This window comes from Pleurodeles waltl, chromosome 9 (genome assembly GCF_031143425.1).
Source record: "Pleurodeles waltl isolate 20211129_DDA chromosome 9, aPleWal1.hap1.20221129, whole genome shotgun sequence".
NCBI classification, from domain to species: domain Eukaryota; kingdom Metazoa; phylum Chordata; class Amphibia; order Caudata; family Salamandridae; genus Pleurodeles; species Pleurodeles waltl.
The window spans coordinates 780,462,041-780,483,915 of record NC_090448.1 but is presented as its reverse complement, the minus strand read 5'-3'; the positions used below and the strand labels follow the sequence as shown (position 1 = coordinate 780,483,915).

At 46.5% G+C, this 21,875-nt stretch overlaps 1 protein-coding gene across 1 annotated transcript in view; it reads left to right on the top strand.

The window, feature by feature from the left end:
- The window catches only part of LOC138259971 (uncharacterized), a 601,590-nt gene that overhangs the window by 320,494 nt on the left and 259,221 nt on the right, over nucleotides 1-21,875 (top strand). The window contains exon 9 of the mRNA XM_069207983.1: nucleotides 5,017-5,143. Coding sequence (XP_069064084.1) covers nucleotides 5,017-5,143 — 127 coding nt within the window. The remainder of the gene's footprint in view (nucleotides 1-5,016; nucleotides 5,144-21,875) is intronic.

Sequence of the window (21,875 nt, the reverse complement as noted above, 5' to 3'; positions counted from 1 at the left end):
CCAGCATCGCTGAATCTAGCAATCTGGCTCCTGAAATCCTAGAATTCGGACACTTACAACTTAGCCAAGAGTGTATGGAAGTCATAAAGCAGGCCAGAAGGCCATCCACTAGACACTGCTACGCAAGTAAGTGGAAAAGATTTGTTTGGTACTGCCATCATAATCAGATACAACCACTAGAGGCAACTCCAAAACATATAGTAAATTACTTGCTCCATTTACAAAAAGCAAAGCTAGCCTTCTCTTCTATTAAAATACATCTTGCAGCAATATCTGCATACCTGCAAACTACATATTCAACTTCCTTGTATAGGATACCAGTTATCAAAGCATTCATAGAAGGGCTTAAAAGAATTATACCACCAAGAACACCACCTGTTCCTTCATGGAACCTAAACGTGGTTCTAACAAGACTCATGGGCCCACCTTTCGAACCCATGCACTCTTGCGGAATACAATTCCTCACCTGGAAAGTTGCCTTTCTCATCGCCATTACATCTCTAAGAAGAGTAAGTGAAATTCAAGCGTTCACAACACAAGAGCCTTTTATACAAATACATAAAAATAAGGTCGTCCTACGACCTAATCCAAAATTTTTACCAAAAGTTATTTCTCCATTCCATCTAAATCAAACGGTAGAACTACCAGTATTCTTCCCACAGCCAGATTCTGTGGCTGAAAGAGCACTACATACATTAGATGTCAAAAGAGCATTAATGTACTACATTGACAGAACGAAGAACATCAGAAAAACTAAACAGCTATTTATTGCATTCCAAAAACCTCATGCAGGTAACCCAATATCAAAACAAGGTATAGCCAGATGGATAGTTAAATGCATCCAAATCTGGTACCTTAAAGCAAAAAGACAACTGCCCATTACTCCCAGGGCACATTCAACAAGGAAAAAAGGTGCTTCAATGGCCTTTTTAGGAAACATCCCAATGCAAGAAATATGTAAGGCAGCCACTTGGTCTACGCCTCACACATTCACCAAACACTACTGTATAGATGTGCTATCCGCACAACAAGCTACAGTAGGTCAAGCTGTATTAAGAACTCTATTTCAGACAACTTCTACTCCTACAGGCTAAACCACCGCTTATGGGGAACTAACTGCTTACTAGTCTATGCATACCATGTGTATCTACAGCGACAGATGCCATCGAACTGAAAATGTCACTTACCCAGTGTACATCTGTTCGTGGCATCAGTCGCTGAGATTCACATGGACCCACCCACCTCCCCGGAAGCCTGTAGCAGTTCAGAAGTTACCTTCAATTTTGTACATTTGTATATATATTACTTAATCCTTTAATAGATACATACTTACATTTTTTCATTGCGCGGGCACTATTACTATAGTACAACTCCTACCTCACCCTCTGCGGGGAAAACAATCGAAGATGGAGTCGACGCCCATGCGCAATGAGCACAGAAGGTGGAGTCACTCGGCCCCGTGACTCGAAAACACTTCTTCGAAGAAAAACAACTTGTAACACTCCGACCCAACACCAGATGGCGAGCTCATGCATACCATGTGAATCTCAGCGACTGATGCCACGAACAGATGTACACTGGGTAAGTGACATTTTCAATTCATTTGTAAAGCAATCTAATGCATTTGCTTCACAGCCAATCTGAATGAAGAAGTTTGAACACTGTAGCCCTTCCTATAGGCTGCATGGGAACATTCTTAAGTGACTTGGCAGGCCTTTCTGAAGTAAGGCGAACATGGACACTTAAGAAGAAGTTATATTGGATAAAGTGCTCTGGGGTCCCCGCAGGCGGGCGGGGAATATTCAAGGCTTATGACTATCATGGAAATACACCTACAAGAGAACTGGAGTTACAGTTAAGAAACTATTCCTTGTGTGCCATGCCAGAGTCACTATATATAATATATGTAGGTCACTCCGACAGCGGCCCTTGAAGCCCTAAGGCAGGGTGCATTATATTTTATGTGAGGACATATCTGCATAAGATGATATGCCCCTGTGATGCCCAATTCTGTTACTAGATATTGCAAGTGAAGAGGGAAGCCATCTTAAGATATGTACTGGGCACTGGTTATTACGAGTTACCCAGCTTCATAATGCTTCACTGAAACCTATTGTGTTTGATATCAAACACCTGATGCTAGTATTGGATTTAGTATGACATGCTCCTAGGGGGGGCACCTTAGAGATGCCCCCTGAAAACCTACTAGTCCTCTAGTGTGATGGCTTACTGGTAAGGACCAGCCTGCCACCACAGATGAGTTTCTAATCCCCTGGAGGTGAGAGCCCTCTCTCTCAGAGGTTAGAAACAATGATTGCTCCAGAGGATGGTGTTATCACCTCTTCTAGCAGAAAGGCTAATGAGTCTGTATACCAAAGCAAGGCCTTCAAAATCCCTGCTGCCTTTGATATGCAACCCTGGCTTCCCCCAGACCTGGGCAATGCTACCCCCTGCCTGAGGCTCATTTGGCACCAGGTCTGGTGGGAAAGTAGCTATGCAAGTAGGCGTGTTGCACTAACGTGTTAGTCACACCCTAAGGTGGGCTGCCTGATGTGCTCCACGATGGAAGGGTTCCACCATCTTGTTTATGGTGGAATTAGGAATTTTGTTACAGGGTTATGCCCACTCTCCACAGGAAGTGGTCATATAGGGGGTGTAGTTACCTCAGGGTTAAGTAGTCCATTGGCTGCTACCCTACACTCCCCTAAGTGCCCCTAAATTGAGTATTTAGGTGACCCCTGACACCGAGGAACTCAGATACGCTTGACTACAAAGAGAAGGCCAAACAGGAGCCAAAGGCTCGAACTGTGGACTAGCTGAGAGCTTTGTGCAAAACCCTGCTAGCTCCTGGCCTGACTATTGCAAAGACCTGACTCGTCCTGCAGCTGTTCATCCGTCCAGAGCCTTGGAGGGCTTTCAGCACTTCACTACCCCCCCCCCCATATGATTACATTACTGTCTCTGTGGCTCATGCCTCATATCTGACAGATGTATTTTCTAAGTGTTGAAATATTACTAACCTGAAAAGTACTTACCTGATCTTGAAGTTCTTGGTGTCTAAATTACGATACAAATCTCTTATTTGTGTTAAATTGCACTTGAGTTTCTTCTTGAGTGTGTGTCTCATCTATTGACTTTGTGTGTTCAACAAATGCTTAGCACAATCCCCTGTGAAAAGCCTAAACTGCTTGTCCACACAATAACAAAATAGAGCATTTAGGGTTATTAATTGAACCCCTTTGAGCCAATACGTGTCGCCTGTACTATCTGCATAGTGTGCCCCTACATTGGTACACTACATAGGTAGCCAGCTTCCTACAAAGGTCAGTTCTTAATGGGCTGCTGAATTTTCACTGCCCCTGAAGTTATTTGAAGACCAGGTATCTGTAACCCAGGAGTGGTCAAATGCCAGCCCGTTCCTCATGCCACTTGTAATGAAGGCCACTGCGTTTGTTCCTTTCAGGACCTTTGTACTTTACCTAGGCAGGCAAGAAGTAGTTAGTGCCAGCTGTCCAAGTATTCTGCTTCACAGTTCCAGCATTTCATAGAGGTTTGATATGTGCTATGCACATCAGCTACCTGGGCTGCTCTTCCAGCTTTATATAATCACTACTCAGTGGAAGTTAATTTCGGTGCCTTCCTCAAAAATATTTGTTTCCTCGTACAATATTTTTGGCATAATTGTTGGCTTGATGGCTTATATTCACCTTCCCAGCTTTAGTCTGTCTTTGACACTCCTCCTGTACATAGGACTGAAATAGCCTGTCACATAATAATAAGTTGCATCCGCCCCCTTAAAATGCAGTTGGTTCTTTGAATCTCTGCTAGACTAAAGAGATTCTACAGATCCTGGGAACCAAGTCGCATACAAATAAAACGACCAAGTTTGATTTTATAAGTGCATCATTACTGTGTAATTCCATTTTACTGCTATGGTGCCATGAATCCTTTTTCATGGCAGTGCATATGACAAGAATCACAAGTTTTATTACATGTAGTTGTCACCAGAACAGATTTACAAGGTCAAACCTGTGAGAGCACAAACTTGAATCTCCACAAAATCCAAGGTATTTGTGTTCAAGGAGCTTTGGTTACACAGGCCTAGAAACTCAAGACTGTAACATTCTTTCAGTTGCAGGCCGTGAAGAATAGTTGGACTCAGGCTTTCAAACGCCAAGGCCGTCATTATGACTAAACTCTCAATAATTACTTCTATTTCCACACCCTGGAACTACTGTCGTCGGTGTTCCTAGTACTTCCGAGGGTGGTAAGAGAAATTGCATTGAGTGTTTGCGGAATAACATGCAGAATTTAGACCTTCTGTGCAGAGTTTCCCATGTTTTTCAGCTGTATTCTGCCCAGAAACATCACCTGCAACCTTTACAGCAGTTGAAGCACCATGGAGCTGTAGTGTTCCTGCAAAATGTTTTATTCCATTGGGGGTCAGTAACTCCCATTACAGACTCATCTGAATTTTTGGCACACATCACGCATATTAACGCCTAAGTCAGATGTAGCTGCTCAGGCACAAACTTAAAAGCTAGCCCTAACAAACATGACTGAAGGTGTTGCAGAATTCAGAATGCAAATTACTTGGGGAACTTTGAACTTGCTTGGTTAAAGTGAGGAGGAATTAGTGTGATTTTGAGGGAATGCTATGTCAGAAACCCTCCATCTCTGACCCTGTTCTCTCTCTGAATTGGAGGGAGTAAATATTTGATTGTGTTCTAGGCAGAGCACCCTCATCTTTTTGCAGTTGTCTTCTTTCATCCTGCTTGAATCCTAATTGCTGCTGCCTTTGCGTTTGTTTTTTGGTATTCGTTCAAACCTACATATCAAAGTACAAGAATTTCTGAGGATTTGTTATGAGGCATCCTCAATGTGAGTAGACCATAGATCTTAAAGGAAAAAAATGTAATTTTTCTCTTTCTGTTTCAGTAGACCTTAGTGTGAGGCCAGGTAATGTTTAGACTTGTGTTTTTCATTTCACCCTCATCAACTGTTTCCTCCACACAGTACGCCAAGTACCTGGAGAATCACACAGTAGTTGGAACAAGGAGTGTTTTTCAGCGTTCCTGCCTCTACCACCTGCCTAGGAAACCCAACCTTCACTTGTTGTGGGCCGCCTTCGAGGAAAAACAAGGTACAGGAAATCTGACTTGCATCTTTTTCCTAAATCCTCTTTTAATGGGCAATGTTAGAGAAAAATGGAGGAGATTCAAAGTTACCCTCATGGCATTCCAAATGTGTCTCTAGATAAGATGCTTTTGTATCGAGGTGATTGGAAACTTGGTTCACTTCCCCTTTAGGAGTTCACACTTCCAGTGTCACTTCAACACCTACTCTGTAAATGAAGTGTTAGTCTAAAATAATTACATGAAGATATAAATACTAGTGTTGAACCTGTGGAATATATCCACAGACCACTCCTTTTCCTTCCCATTGACTAGCTTAAATCATCATTTTATTAACTGGTTGTGATAGCTTAGTTGGTTTATTGCTTCCTCCTTTAGGTGTAGCCTGCTGAAATGCTGATTGAGCTTTCCATCTTTCTGAAGGCTATAAGGACGTTACAATTGGACTAGATAATAATGCCTACCAATAAATTAAAGTCTGAAGAGGCATATTAATTTGTGGTGTAATGAATGTAAATGGAAAATCATTTTTAGCACTTCATTTGCAAAACTAGCACTTTATTACCTAAACACGTTTTTCAAAGTTCTTCCTGAAATCACTGTTTTGCACCTCAGTGTAATAGAGATCAGTGTATCTCTATAAGACACACAACAAATGTTTGGCCTGGGTAAAGCTATTTTTTCATTAGTAGATTTGAAACTTAACACCCTGAAACACAAAGGTATTAGAAACACAGAAGTCGACAAATACTAGTTTATTAGCATTTTGGCTATCTTTATTTTTTGTACATTACATGAAACCCTGTCTGGCATGTTATTTTCTCAGGGTGTGCTTTCAGAAAATTCCAAACAGCTATTTTAAAAGGCAAATCTCATACTGCTTGTACGGATTTTGCTTCGTAAACCATTTTAATTCTTTTTATACTTCTAGCAAGGTAATATTTTACAAAAAATCGATTTTAGATGTAAGTAGTTTGGAAATCAAATAGGCTTCTGATAATATTTAAATAGGGACTAAGTGTGTAAGATGGTTCCAAAATGTTTGTAATCCCTAGAGTGTTGTCATTGAACATTAAAGCACGTGGATCCATGACCTGGACACAGTACAGTCAGTTCAAAGGGGCACACCTTTTAGAAACCTTCTGTTGTCCAGAAATTTGCAAACTGTTTGCAACCACACAAGAAATCTTCATTCTCAGAATTCACAGGTGAACATCATATAAAGTCTACAAAGAACAGCTGCATGTGTGTGAGTGGAGAAATGAACTCTAATGTTCATTTCACATGCGCTCCTTGTTGGACGACAGTGTCAGAGTCACATGGCAAATTGTGCTGCTCACAGCCTTGTTCAGTCTTCACCATATAGCAGACACTTTCTCCACCCATGAGAAAAAGGCTGAGCATTTCTAATCTGTAGGCAGAGAGTATGCTCACTTTGAACAAATCAGTGGTTTGGAGCAGAGAGCATCCGCGCACATCAAGATGTGCATACTAGGTTCACAGTGCTCACAAATGAGTTCATTAGAACTCTTCACCGCAAAACTGTATACTTCCTGAATTCTAAGTGAGGATCTACTAGAATTTACTCTGAGAGATAGTCATAGTGGCAGTACGAGGTGAGAAATTGGTGGTGATTGGAACTTCTAGCTTAAAAATATGGAGTTAATTTACAGTGAGAGGCTGAGAGAGGCAGGATGATGTAAGAGTCTGTATCTGGACTGAAAAGCAGTTGATTATAGTTGCCGAACAGCATGAGAGAGGAAGGAAGTTGGCAATTGGATTGAAAGCAGAGATACTTATTTGGCAGTCTGATTTTGCAGTTTGAGTGAAAGGCAACTAGCAATCAGAATTAAACTCATCATTTTTTATGGCAACTTGAATGAAAGTCTATTTAAAAAAACTCCAGCCTAAATATATTATTTTCTACTTGATGATTTAGGCCCTTACGTGCAGTGCTTAAGGGACATTGCTTTTTTGTTTTTAATAGACCAGCATTTATTTCCTGCCATCAGCCTTTTTAATTATGTAATGATTGTAGGAAAGTACCATCTTGCCTGGCATGTTACCCCCATTTTTCACTGTATATATGTTGTTTTAGTTGTATGTGTCACTGGGACCCTGCCAGCCAGGGCCCCAGTGCTCATAAGTGTGCCTGAATGTGTTACGACTAACTGTCTCACTGAGGCTCTGCTATCCAGAACCTCAGTGGTTATGCTCTCTCATTTCTTTCAAATTGTCACTAACAGGCTAGTGACCAATTTTACCAATTTACATTGGCATACTGGAACATCCTTATAATTCCCTAGTATATGGTACTGAGGTACCCAGGGTATTGGGGTTCCAGGAGATCCCTATGGGCTGCAGCTTTTCTTTTGCCACCCATAGGGAGCTCTGACAATTCTTACACAGGCCTGCCACTGCAGCCTGAGTGAAATAACGTCCACGTTATTTCACAGCCATTTTACACTGCACTTAAGTAACTTATAAGTCACCTATATATCTAACCTTTACCTGGTAAAGGTTAGGTGCTAAGTTACTTAGTGTGTGGGCACCCTGGCACTAGCCAAGGTGCCCCCACATTGTTCAGGGCCAATTCCCCGGACTTTGTGAGTGCGGGGACACCATTACATGCGTGCACTACATATAGGTCACTACCTATGTGTAGCTTCACAATGGTAACTCCGAATATGGCCATGTAACATGTCTGTGACCATGGAATTGCCCCCTCTATGCCATCCTGGCATAGTTGGCACAATCCCATGATCCCACGGGTCTCTAGCACAGACCCTGGTACTGCCAAACTGCCTTTCCCGGGGTTTCACTGCAGCTGCTGCTGCTGCCAACCCCTCAGACAGGTTTCTGCCCTCCTGGGGTCCAGCCAGGCCTGGCCCAGGATGGCAGAACAAAGGACTTCCTCTGAGAGAGGGTGTTACACCCTCTCCCTTTGGAAAATGGTGTGAAGGCAGGGGAGGAGTAGCTCCCCCAGCCTCTGGAAATGCTTTCATGGGCACACATGGTGCCCATTTCTGCATAAGCCAGTCTACACCGGTTCAGGGACCCCTCAGCCCTGCTCTGGCGCGAAACTGGACAAAGGGAAGGGGAGTGACCACTCCCCTGACCTGCACCTCCCCTTGGAGGTGCCCAGAGCTCCTCCAGTGTGCTCCAGACCTCTGCCATCTTGGAAACAGAGGTGCTGCTGGCACACTGGACTGCTCTGAATCGACTGCTGACCGCGCTGGAAGCCTGCAAAACTGCAACAAAGTAGCGAAGACGACTACTGCAACTCTGTAACGCTGATCCTGCCGCCTTCTCGACTGCTTTCCTGGTGGTGCATGCTGTGGGGGTAGTCTGCCTCCTCTCTGCACTAGAAGCTCCGAAGAAATCTCCCGTGGGTCGACGGAATCGTCCCCATGCTACCGCAGGCACCAAAGAACTGCATCACCGGTACCCTGGGTCTCCTCTCAGCACGACGAGCGAGGTCCCTTGATTCCAGCAACTCTGTCCAAGTGACTCCCACAGTCCAGTGACTCTTCAGTCCAAGTTTGGTGGAGGTAAGTCCTTGCCTCCCCACGCCAGACTGCATTGCTGGGAACCGTGACTTTTGCAGCTACTCCGGCCTCTGTGCACTTCCGGGGGAAATCCTTTGTGCACAGCCAAGCCTGGGTCCACGGCACTCTAACCTGCATTGCACGACTTTCTAAGTTGTCCTCCGGCGACGTGGGACTCCTTTGTTTGACTTCGGGTGAGCACCGTTTCACTCCTCTTCGTAGTGCCTGTTCCGGCACTTCTGCGGGTGCTGCCTGCTTCTGAGAGGGCTCCTTGTCTTGCTTGACGCCCCCTCTGTCCCCAGACACAATTGGCGACATCCTGGTCCCTCCTGGGCCACAGCAGCATCCAAAAAATGCTAACCGCACGACTTGCAGCTAGCAAGGCTTGTTGGCGGTCTTTCTTCAGGAAAACACTTCTGCACGACTCTCCACGGCGTGAGGGATCCGTCCTCCAAAGGGGAAGTTCCTAGCCCTTGTCGTTCCTGCAGAAACCTCAGCTTCTACTGTCCATTAGCAGCTTCTTTGCACCCACAGCTGGCATTTCCTTTGCATCTGCCCGTCTCCGACTTGCTTGTGACTTTTGGACTTGGTCCCCTTGTTCCACAGGTACTCTCGACTGGAAATCCATTGTTGTTGCATTGCTGGTTTGTGTCTTTCCTGCAGAATTCCCCTATCACGACCTCTATGTCCTTTGGGGAACTTTAGTGCACTTTGCACTCACTATTCAGGGTCTTGGGGTGGGCTATTTTTCTAACCCTCACTGTTTTCTTACAGTCCCAGCGACCCTCTACCAGGTCACATAGGTTTGGGGTCCATTCGTGGTTCGCATTCCACTTGTGGAGTATATGGTTTGTGTTGCCCCTATCCCTATGTGTCCCCATTGCATCCTATTGTAACTATACATTGTTTGCACTGTTTTCTAATACTATACTGCATATTTTTGGTATTGTGTACATATATCTTGTGTATATTTGCTATCCCCATACTGAGGGTACTCACTGAGATACTTTTGGCATATTGTCATAAAAATAAAGTACCTTTATTTTTAGTATATCTGTGTATTGTGTTTTCTTATGATATTGTGCATATGACACTAGTGGTACTGTAGGAGCTTCACTCGTCTCCTTATCAGCCTATGCTGCTAGACACCCTATACACTAATAAGGGATAACTGGGCCTGGTGCAAGGTGCAAGTACCCCTAGGTACTCACTACAAGCCAGTCCAGCCTCCTACAATGATTCAGAGTGCACCCTCCATTTCTACAGACTGACTTTAGGCAAAAACCCCAGTCAAACTGCCAGGGCACTTTGGGTTAGGTGCACAGATCGGTGAAGGACCAGCATGGGTGGTAACTTCATTTCTTCAACAGCTTGCTGGCTAGCCCCTGTACCTATAAATGTGCTCTTTAATTTACATACCTTGACTGAAAAATGTTATTGTAAACTCAAACTGAGCTTTTCGATAACACTTCCCACAGTTTTAAACTCGCACTGGGATTTCTTTGTTATAAACCATGGTGAATCGCAGTCCTTTGATTCTTTCTGATAGATTGTTCTATAGGTGAGTCTCCGCAATTGAGATATCTACATCTATAGTTCAACAGAATGGTAGAGCAGGACCCAAGAATACATATTTTCAGTTTAGGGTATAAGTTTTACAGACCCAACCTTCAAAACCTTAAACATCCCCGCTCTGCGCTGGGCCCATATAGAGGGCTAAGACTTTTTATTAGGTAGAATTAATCAGAAGCTGCAAATCAAATCAATTATCTTTTCAGACACCCTCACTGCCCAGCAGCAAGTTGACTGCACTCAAGTTCTACAGCAGTATGCTGAGCTCCTTACCCTCACCCTGGATCAGACTCACTGGTTTGTCCATGATGTTGTGGACACTGGTGACCACATGCCTGTCTAGAGTAACTTCTAAAAACAGTCTGACCAAGTGAAGGATATCATCAGAGCCAAAGTAGGCAAGATGCTGGAGTTAGTGGTAATTGAGCCTTCTGACAGTCCCTGGTACAGCCCAGTGGTCTTACTCCCCAAACCTCATTCCAAGGGAGGTAAGCCAGAGCTGAGGTTTTGTGTGGACTATCCCCTTTGCTGCCAGGCCTTTTCCCCCTCCTGTGTCGAGCCTTTTTTTGGCTATTTGGGACAGTTCGTGCTTAGGCCCTCATAACTTTTTGTCCACATAAGCTACCCACGCCAAATTTGCGTCCTTTTTTTCCAACATCCTAGGGATTCAAGAGGTACTAAGACTTTGTGGGTTCCCCAGACGGAGGCCAAGAAAATAGCCAAAATACAGTGAAAAATTCGTTAAAAAAAAAAAAAAGAAATGGGGAAAAAGGGGCTGCAGAAGAAGGCTTGTGTTTTTTTCCCTGAAAATGGCATCAACAAAGGGTTTGCGGTGCTACAATCACCAGCTTCCCAGCTTTCAGGAACAGGCAGGTTTGAATCAGAAAACCCAATTTTTCAACACAATTTTGGCATTTTACTGGGACATACCCCATTTTAAAGATTTTTGGGGCTTACAGCCTCCTTCCAGTCAGTGACAGAAATGGGCGTGAAACCAATGCTGGATCCCAGAAACCGAAATATTTCTGAAAAGTAGACAACATTCTGAATTCAGCAAGGGGTAATTTGTGTAGATCTTACAAGGGTTTCCTACAGAAAATAACAACTGGAAAAAAAAAATATTGAAATTGAGGTGAAAAAAACTGCAATTTATCTCTACGTTTTACTCTAACTTTTTCCTACAACGTCAGATTTTTTAAAGCAATATACCGTTATGTCTGCTGGACTCTTCTGGTTGCGGGGATATATAGGGCTTGTAGGTTCATCAAGAACTCTAGGTACCCAGAGCCAATAACTGACCTGCACCCTGCAGTGGGTTTTAAATCTATACCGGGTATACAGCAATTCATTTGCTGAAATATAAAGATTAAAAAATAGCTATCAAGAAAACCTTTGTATTTCCAAAATGGGCGCAAGATAAGGTGTTGAGGAGCAGTGGTTATTTGCACATCTCTGAATTCCAGGGTGCCCATACTAGCATGTGAATTACAGGGCATTTCTCAAATAGACGTCTTTTTTACACACTCTCTTATATTTGGAAGGAAAAAATTTAGAGAAAGACAAGGGGCAATAACACTTGTTTTGCTATTCTATGTTCCCCCAAGTCTCCCGATAGTAATACCACCTCACTTCTATGATTTGACCTAGCGCCCACGAAAGGAAATGGACCAAAACACAACGTGGACACATCCCATTTTTTGACAGAAAACAGAGGTGGTTTTTGCAAAGTGCCTACCTGTAGATTTTGGCTTCAAGCTCAGCCGGCACCTAGGGAAACCTACCAAACCAGCACTTTTTTTAAAACTAGACACCTGGGGGGATCCAAGATGGGGTGACTTGTGTGGCTCTGACCAGGTTCTGTTACCCAGAATCCTTTGCAAACCTCAACATTTGGCCAAAAAAACACTTTTTCCTCTCATTTCGGTGACAGAAAGTTCTGGAATCTGAGAGGAGCCACAAATGTCCTTCCGCCCAGCATTCCCCCAAGTCTCCCGATAAAAATGGTACCTCACTTGTGTGGGTGGGCGTAGCGCCCAGGAAAGGAAATGGCCCCAAACATAAAGTGGACACATCACATTTTTTCACAGAAAACAGAGTTGTTTTTTGCAAAGTGCCTCCCTGTGGATGTTGGCCTCTAGCTCAGCCGGCCCCTTGCCTACGGGGTCGCTCCCCTTGCGTGACGGTGCAAAAAAAACCAGATCCCCGGTGCCTAGTGGTTTCTGCCCCCCTTGGGGGCAGATTGACCTAAAATCGGCCGATCTGCCCCCAAAGCGGGCAGAAATGGCCTAAATACAATTTGCCCCTCCAGGGGAGCGACCCTTGCCTAAGGGGTCGCTCCCCATCTGTAAAACAACAACAACAACAAAAATCCCCAGTGCCTAGTGGTTTCTGCCCCCACATCTAAAACAAAAAAACAAAAACATTTTTTTTATCCCTGGTGCCTAGAGGTTTCTGCTCCCCCTGGTGGCAGATCGGCCTAATAATAGGCCAATCTGCCCCCCAGGAGTGGCAGAAAAGGCCTTAAAAGAAATGCGCCCCCCCCCCCGGGAGCGACCCTTGCCCAAGGGGTCGCTCCCTCGTGCCTGTTTCCTTTTTAAAATTAAATCCCTGGTGTCTAGTGGGAGTTTCAAAAGCCGGATTGCTTTGCAATCCGGCTTTTGAAACGCAGAGAGAGACTTCAAAGTAGATACTGGCAGAACAAGTTCCTCCCCTTTGAAGCCTCTCTCGGCCTCCCCCACATAGCGTGCGATCACACGCTGAGGTCACAGGTGGGGTCGGGGTGGAAGGGGAAGGGCTTCCCCTTCCATCCCTGCCTTGGGGTAACCATTACGTCCTGGGCACAGAAGGGGCTATAGATGCCTCTCTCTCAATGCTGTCGCCATGACAGATGCTCACCCTATCCCAAGTGCAGATCAACTTATTGACAGGTTATTGTCAGCCACATTTCTCAGTACTTTCGATTGTACATCAGGGTACTGGCAAATTGGTCTGACCCCTGGAGCTAAAGAAAGGTCAGCATTCTCCACACCAGATGGACACTACCAGTTCACTGTTATGCCATTTGGGTTCAAGAATGCCCCTGCCACCTTCCAAAGGTAGGTGAACAAAGTCCTTGCTGGGATAGAAGCCTGTAGAGCAGCATATCTTGATGATATTGCTGTCTTTAGCTCCACTTGGCAGGATCACCTGATCCAACTTGACAAATTCCTTGAAGCTCTGTGAAATATGTAGGCCACATTATCAAGGCAAGCAGGTGCCAGATAAGTCAGGGCAAGGTTGTATACCTGGGTCACTTTGTAGTTGGAGGCCAAGTTTGACCACTACAACCCAAGATCCAGACAGTCCTGGATTGGGTAGCTCCAACCACCCACACCCAAGTCGGGGAATTCCTTGGCTTGGCTAAGTCTACAGGATGTTTGTGAATGGGTATTTTAAGATTGTGGCACCCCTCACAGAATTAACCTCCAAAAAGATGCAAAGAAAGTAAACTGGGCAGTGAGCTGTCAAAAAGATTTTGACACTCTGAAGGAAGCAATATGCTCAGCACCCATTTTAAAAGCTCCAGATTATTCTAAGCAGTTCATAGTGCAGACAGATGCCTCTGAACATGGGATAGGAACGGTCCAATCCCAAACCAATGTTGCTGGCCATGACCAACCTGGTGCTTTCATTAGCAGGAGGTTACTCCCCAGAGAAGAGTGTTGGAGTGCCATTGAAAGGGAAGCCTTTGCTTTGGTCTGGTCCCTGAAGAAGTTGAGACCGTACCTGTTGAGTTCTCACTTCCTTGTTCAAACTGACCACATGCCTCTCAGATGGCTGATGCAAATGAAAGGTGAAAACCAAAAACTGTAGAGAAGGTTCATCTCCATACAGGGAATGGACTTGACTGTGGAACTTTACATCTCCCTTCAGGGAATGCACCTTACAGTGGTTGCCTGTGGGAGGCAACATTTTCTCCTGTATTAAAATCAAACAATTTGATTTAGCAGTACCAGTCCTACTACAGTGTTGTTGATAGAAAACACCATCCCATTACAGTGCCCGGTCCCATCACACGCAGCAGTTGGTAAGGCAAGAAGTACATTTTGTACATGTCTTTGGGCAACTATACTGATTTCTTATGCCTTTAAAAAAACTTTTTTACTAGGGTATTTTGTCCTTGATCCCTTTCTTTGAGATCTAGATGCCTTTTCAAACATTTTCCGCACCTCATGGGATCTCTCTCCTCAACTGCCGTTTTTTAGTCAAAATGTTATGAGAAGATGTATGTGGACTGCCTTATCAAATCTTGCATTATTAAAGATTGTGTCATCTGTCAAGAGAAGCTGATGAACAGGGAGGATGTTCCCAGAAATAAGACTGGAGAACTTAGCAAGTGAAAAGATCCAGCTCCTTCTGAGACCTTTTCCTTGAATGGCCAAGTGGGCCACTTTTCTCCTCTGTCCCAGAAAGGACAAGGACGAGGACTGACACCTCTAATTTTCCCAAGGGCTTCTTGGTTTGAGTGATAAATGCTTACACTTGCAGATCCTTCTCAATGTTGAGGGTCTGACAGTATGGTTAATCTTCCTTTTTCCTTGACAATGAGATAACTTAATCCTGACAGAGTCCAAGATCTGGCAAGAGGATCTGTCGCCTCCTTTGGATCTTCTGTGGCTGTCACAAAGGAGGTTCCCCTCATCCGGTGTAATGAATATGGTCTTTCTGATGGATACAACTACCTGTGGATTCCTCACCTGATGAATACTCCCATGGCGCCAGCATTTGACGGAAATCTTCTTACTAGTCTCTGCACGTCGACGAGGACGTCACTCTAGCTCACGCGACGCCGTCTGACGTCATACAGGCAATAAGAAGTCCTCGCCGACGTGCCGATGACAGTTCCCTTTTTTCCGTGCATTCGAAACGGTTATCTTCGAGGGAGTTACTGTTACCTTCGTGGTTACAGTGTATTGTCTGCTGCGTAGTCTTCTCTGCGGTAACAATGTCCCAGAGGAAGTCGGGTTTCAAGCCCTGTCGAGAGTGTGGGGGCAAGATGTCAGTTACAGATCCTCACTCCGACTGTCTATGGTGTTTGAGCTCCGACCACGACGTCTCGACTTGCGATTCATGTCAACACATGAATCCGAAGGCCCTCAAAGAGCGCGAGGCCAAGTTATTCATGGCAAAGTCAAAGAAGAAGGAGAAACATCATAAGAAGTCTTCTTCGCCAAGGTCTCACCGGCGTCATCGAGACTCCCGGCGCCGTAGAGACTCACGACGTCACTCCAGCAAGGAGTCTCATTCGAGGTCACCTTCGGCTCGGCGTCGGAGGACTTGGGAGGTCAGCCCCACGGTCACGCCGCATCCATCGACGCCGTTGCCCTCTCCGGCGTCACCGACTTCACCTGGTCAGGCGTCAGTGATTGAGGTGGTGCAGCCTCTTGTGTTTTCTCCGGCGTCGCAGACGTCGAGGCCGGCGTCGGGGTCGCCCTCGATCCAGGCACCCCAGTATCCGGCTTTTCCCACTCCTGGAGCCGATAGTACCGCGTTTCTTAATGCGATGTATACCATCTTTCAGCAGATGGCTCCAGGAGCTGCTCCGGCTGGTCCTTCGGGGCCCTTGGCCTTTTCGTTGGGTGATCCTGCGCCTCTTCGGCCGGCACCCTTTATGCCCTTTCTCCCTTTTGGGAATGTGGGCTCGGCGCCGGTGCCGGCGTCGGTTGCCCCTCCGTCGAAGTCAGGATTTTGCCCTGTGACTCCGGTTGGTCCATCGGCTCCAAGACCTCGTCCTCCGGCTCCTGCCTCGGCGCCGAAGCTGCCTGTGGCGCCGGACGCGGCGTCAGATGCTTCTGGAGATCGGCGCCGTTCTTCGACGTCGGCGGAGGCCATGTCGACTCCGCGTATCGAGGAGAGACTTCATTCGAGGAGGCGTGCTCTCCGTCTTTAAGAAGAGCAAGAGTACCAGCGAGTCCTAGAGGAGGGAGAGATTGAGGACTCTGGAGACGGACTGCATGGTCTGGATACAGCCAGTGGGCTGGACACTTCCCCTGAGTGGGACCTTTCATCTCCAGGGGAATATACGGAGGAGGCTGCTTCCTTTCATGCTGTGGTGAGGAAGGCAGCGAGCTTTTTGGACCTGCCTTTGCCGGTGGCAGAGGCAAAGCAGAATTTGCTGACAGAGGTATTGCATCCGGCCTCTGCTGCAGCTGAGCCTCTCTTGCCATTTAATGAGGCTTTGCTGGATCCGGTGTTGGAGGTGTGGAAGAAGCCGGTGTCTTCCTCGGCCGTTCATAGGGCTGTGGCCAGGAGGTATCGAGCTGCACCATCTGACCCTGGCTTTCTCTCTAGACACCCTACGCCGGAGAGCTTGGTGGTGCAAGCCTCCTGTTCCTCAAAGTCAGCGCCTGGTTCCTTCCCGACGGTGCCTGGAGACAGAGACTCCAAGAAACTGGATGCGCAGTCCAAGAAAATATTTTCGTCATGCAGTTTGGCGTTGAAGGCCACCAACGCCACGTGCATTCTGGGGAGGTACATCCATGCGCTGATGGATGATATTTCGTCTTCATTCACGGAGCTTCCCCAGGGTCTTTTGGATGTGGTCTCGGACGCCCAGGCTGCCGCGACCCAGATTATCCAGTCTGGGCTGGACACGACCGACTCGGTGGCCAGGGCGATGGGCACGGCTGTGGTGGCAAGAAGACAGGCCTGGCTCCGAAACTCAGGGTTCTCTGCGGATGTGCAGTCGACCCTGCTGGACCTCCCGTTTGATGGGGACAGACTGTTTGGAGCCAAGGCAGATTCAGCCTTGGAACGATTTAAGGAGAGCAGAGCCACAGCCAAATCGTTAGGACTGCAAGCTCCTTCTTCCTCTGCCTCTTCTAGAATTTTCAGGAGGTTTCGGGGATTTGGGCGTGGCTCTTATTCCTCTTCCTTTCGGGGGAGGTTCCAGCAACCCGCCTCTTCCCTCCCCTATAGGTCATTTAGAGGGAGGGGGAGGGGTGGGGTCCGTACCAGAGGAGCCTCTCAACAGCACTCTGCCTCTTCCTCGTCCTCTGGAGGGGTGCAGCAGGGGAAGCAGCCTTAGGCTTCCACCGTTTCCCACTCACTCCTCTCCTGTAGGGGGAAGATTACAGCGTTTTCTCCACAAGTGGAAGTCTATCACAACGGACACTTGGGTTCTCGGCATTGTGGGAAAAGGCTACGCCCTTCCCTTTTGGGAGTTCCCACCCCTAATCCCGCCCCGCCCATCTTATTGTTCAGAAGAACACCTCCTGTTGCTAGAACAGGAGGTTCAAGTCCTCCTTTCAAAGGGCGCGGTAGAGTTGGTCCCAGAGCAGGAAAAGGGTCGAGGTTGTTACTCAAGATACTTCCTGATTCCCAAAAAGGATGGTCAGTTGAGACCAATCCTGGATCTGAGGATCTTGAATTGGTTCCTCAAACAGGAAAAGTTCAAGATGCTGACCCTAGCACAGGTGCTTTTGGCGTTGAACAAGGAAGATTGGATGGTGTCTGTCGACTTGCAGGATGCTTACTTTCATATCCCGATACTCAAGTCGCACAGGAAGTATCTCCGGTTTGTGGTAGGGTCGCAGCACTATCAGTTTGCGGTCCTCCCGTTTGGTCTTACTTCAGCACCTCGAGTCTTCACAAAGGTGATGTCAGTGGTTGCGGCGGAGCTCAGAAGGAAGGGGATAGCAGTATTCCCTTACTTGGACGACTGGTTGATCAAAGCCAAGTCCCCGGAGCTTGTGTCGCATCATCTGCAGTCAACAACCCAGTTGTTGTTCGACCTGGGCTTTTCGGTGAACGTGCCCAAATCTCACCTGGAGCCCTCTCAGCGCCTCCTGTTCATAGGGGCAGTACTGGATACAACATTGAGTCGAGCCTTTCCTCCGCCTCAGCGGATTCAAGATATTCAGGAATTGGTTCCAATGTTTCGAAATGGAGCGGTAGTTCCAGTCCTCAAGGTCCTTCGTCTGCTCGGTCTGTTCGCCTCCTGCATTCTGTTGGTCACGCATGCTCGCTGGCACATGAGGGCTCTTCAGTGGTGCCTCCGAAGGCAGTGGTCTCAACACAAGGGAGATTTAGAAGGTACTGTCAAGATCTCCAGAGATGCTGCTGTGGAATTGAAGTGGTGGATTGCGGGCAACAATCTTTCACAGGGGAAGCCGTTCGCGCAGTCGCCACCAGTGGCCACGGTAATAACGGATGCCTCCACCCTAGGATGGGGAGCTCATCTGGGGGATCTGGAGATCAAAGGGCTTTGGTCTCCAGAGGAACAGGTGTTTCATATCAATCTGTTGGAGTTACGGGCTGTACGTTTGGCTCTCAAGGCCTTCCTCCCATCCCTTCGTGGTCAGTCGGTACAGGTCCTGACGGACAATACTACCACGATGTGGTACATAAACAAACAGGGAGGAGTAGGGTCGTACCTTCTCTGCAGAGAAGCTCTTCGGCTATGGTCCTGGGCAAAGGACCATCAGATTTGCTTGGTGGCAAATCATCTGGCCGGGGTCTTGAATGTACGTGCGGACAGTCTCAGTCGCCAATTCTCGGCAGACCACGAGTGGCGTCTCCATCCAGATCAAGTCTGTTTAATCTTCCAGATGTGGGGGTTTCCTCGGATAGATCTGTTTGCCACTCGGGAGAACGCGCATTGCCCGTTATTCTGCAGCCTCCAGTATCCGATGCAGGGAGCGTTGGGGGACGCGTTTCAGATAACCTGGTGCGACCAGTTGCTTTACGCGTTTCCCCCCATACCCTTGATTCCTCGAGTGTTGAGGAAAATTCGCCAAGACCGGGCCCAAGTCATCTTAATAGCTCCGGATTGGCCAAGGAGGGTATGGTACTCCGACCTTCTCCAACTCTCACTGTGCCCTCCGCTCCGTCTCCCTCTCAGGGCAGACCTCCTCTCGCAGTCGCAGGGGCAGGTTTTACACCCCAACCTCCAGAGTCTGCACCTACATGCTTGGAGATTGAACGGGGCAACCTGAGTTCCTTCTCTCTCCCGCCTGATGTAGTGGATGTTATCTTAGCGGCCAGGCGACACTCCACTAAATCTATCTACGCTAATAGGTGGTCTAAATTTGTTATGTGGTGTGGAGAGAGACAGATTGATCCCTTACATGCTCATCTGTCACATGTTTTGTCTTTTGCACTGTCTCTAGCGCAGAAAGGTTGTGCAGTAGCTACCATTAAGGGTTATTTGTCGGCCTTGTCAGCCTTCATTTGTCTTCCAGACCAACCATCGTTATTTAAATCCCCTATTGTTCTCAGATTCTTGAAAGGTCTTCTGAATCAATATCCTCCAAAACCATTCGTTCTGCCTCAATGGGATTTGTCCTTGGTCCTGACTTTCCTTATGGGGTCCCCTTTTGAGCCTATGCATTCTTGCCCCTTAAGGTATTTGGTTATTAAAACAGTATTCCTGGTAGCTATAACATCTGCAAGGAGAGTGAGTGAGTTGCAGGCCTTATCGGTTAAACCCCCTTATATAATGTTTTATGGGGATAAGGTGGTGTTGAGGACCAAGGCTGCTTTCCTTCCGAAGGTTGTTTCACCCTTCCATTTGGCTCAGACAATCACTTTGTCCACGTTTTATCCTCCGCCTCATCCTTCAAAGGAGGAAGAAAGACTACATCGCCTGGACCCAAAAAGGGCGTTGAGCTTCTATATCGACAGAATGAAGGATATCAGGCTGGAGGATCAGCTGTTTGTCGGATACGTGGGCAAGAGGAGAGGAAAGGCAGTCCACAAGAGAACACTCTCCAGGTGGGTTGTTCTTTGCATTAAAATCTGTTACTCTTTGGCAAAGAAGGATCCGCCTGAGGGCATTAGAGCTCACTCCACCAGAGCTAAGTCGGCCTCTTCGGCCTTGGCCAGGGGTGTTCCTGTGGTTGACATCTGCAAGGCCGCAACTTGGTCGTCCCTTCACACTTTTGTGAAACATTACTGTTTGGACTCTGAGGTCAGAAGGGACGGTCATTTTGCACGGTCAGTGCTGCAGGATTTCTTGGTTTGACCATTTAGGCACCCACCGCCGGGCGTGGTACTGCTTTGGGACTCTATTCATCAGGTGAGGAATCCACAGGTAGTTGTATCCATCAGAAGAACGAGTTACTTACCTTCGGTAACGACTTTTCTGGTGGATACATTAGCTACCTGTGGATTCCTCACGGTCCCACCCGCCTCCCCGTTGCCTTTTTGGTCTCTCCAAGCAATCCTTGAGTGTGCTCCTTTTGGTCTTCAAAGTTGCAATACATTTTGCATGTATGATATTTGTATATATGTGTATATTTATATATAAATCTATATATATATTGGGTATATACATGATTCGTATGTATAAAAAAAAAAAAATAAAAAAAAAAAAAAGGTTATATTAAATCTACAGCTATTTTATTGCAATGTTGTGTGATTTACAATATTAAGAGATGTTGCTTTGCTCTTTCATTGCATTGGGTTATTATTATTATTCTCATGCACGTAAAAAATGTTGGTACTGTCATCGGCACGTCGGCGAGGACTTCTTATTGCCTGTATGACGTCAGACGGCGTCGCGTGAGCTAGAGTGACGTCCTCGTCGACGTGCAGAGACTAGTAAGAAGATTTCCGTCAAATGCTGGCGCCATGGGAGTATTCATCAGGTGAGGAATCCACAGGTAGCTAATGTATCCACCAGAAAAGTCGTTACCGAAGGTAAGTAACTCGTTCTTCACACCTTCTATTCCAGTGTCCTATCAGGTACTCCAAAAGTAGTGTAAACCACTTCATCTGATAGAGACATCTACTTGCAGATTCCTTACCTTAGAATTTCCTCAGGCGTCAGTCTGGATCCAGGGATATTTTTTCCAGCAGTACCTCTGCGCGCCGTTAGGTTCCATCGTCCGCATCATCCACGCCAGATATGACATTGCAGGTCCTATGTAGGCGCCACCCATTCGCGCTGACGTCCGTTCTGTTTTATTTTTCCATGCCAGCCAGCGCTGACCCAAAGAAAGAGCTACACCTCAGTTGCTTTTCGACTGGTCTTTTTTAGACTTTTGTTTAAACTTTTTTTCTCCCTCAAACTTTGGGTTTTAAAGGGCATATAATGCGTTGTAACAGTGTTAAAAGTTTTTAAGGACCATTTATATAGGTATGGCGCTAATAACAGGCTTGTATTGAGCAGGTCACATTACTAAATAACACAAAAAGAAGTTGTAGAGCAATGAAATAAATACAACAACATTGTCTAAGTACAGTCAATCATTTCAATTTACCTAGTGAAATTATATCCTGAAAATGTCCTGGAATAAGGAAGAGCAAAGAATAACTAACGTGTGGGTGAAGTATTGGTAGTTCATATTGTTGCAAGGAGGTCACAATCGAGGCAAATGGGGGGATTGTAAAATACTGTGTTTCACAGGAGGGTGTAGAATGACCATGAGGGTTACGGAGCCCTCCTCTTCTTCATCTGCGTAATTACCGATCTTGGTTGAGAGGAAGGTCTTGGGATTGGTTGTGGAGCCCTCCCCCGCCTTATTCTTCATCCCACTCCAAGTCCTTGGGACGTTTGGGTAAGTTGGTATCCCGAGCTACTAAGCATGGCCTTCGATCCTCCGATCAGACTGCCCCTTTGGGTGGATCTTCTGTGGCA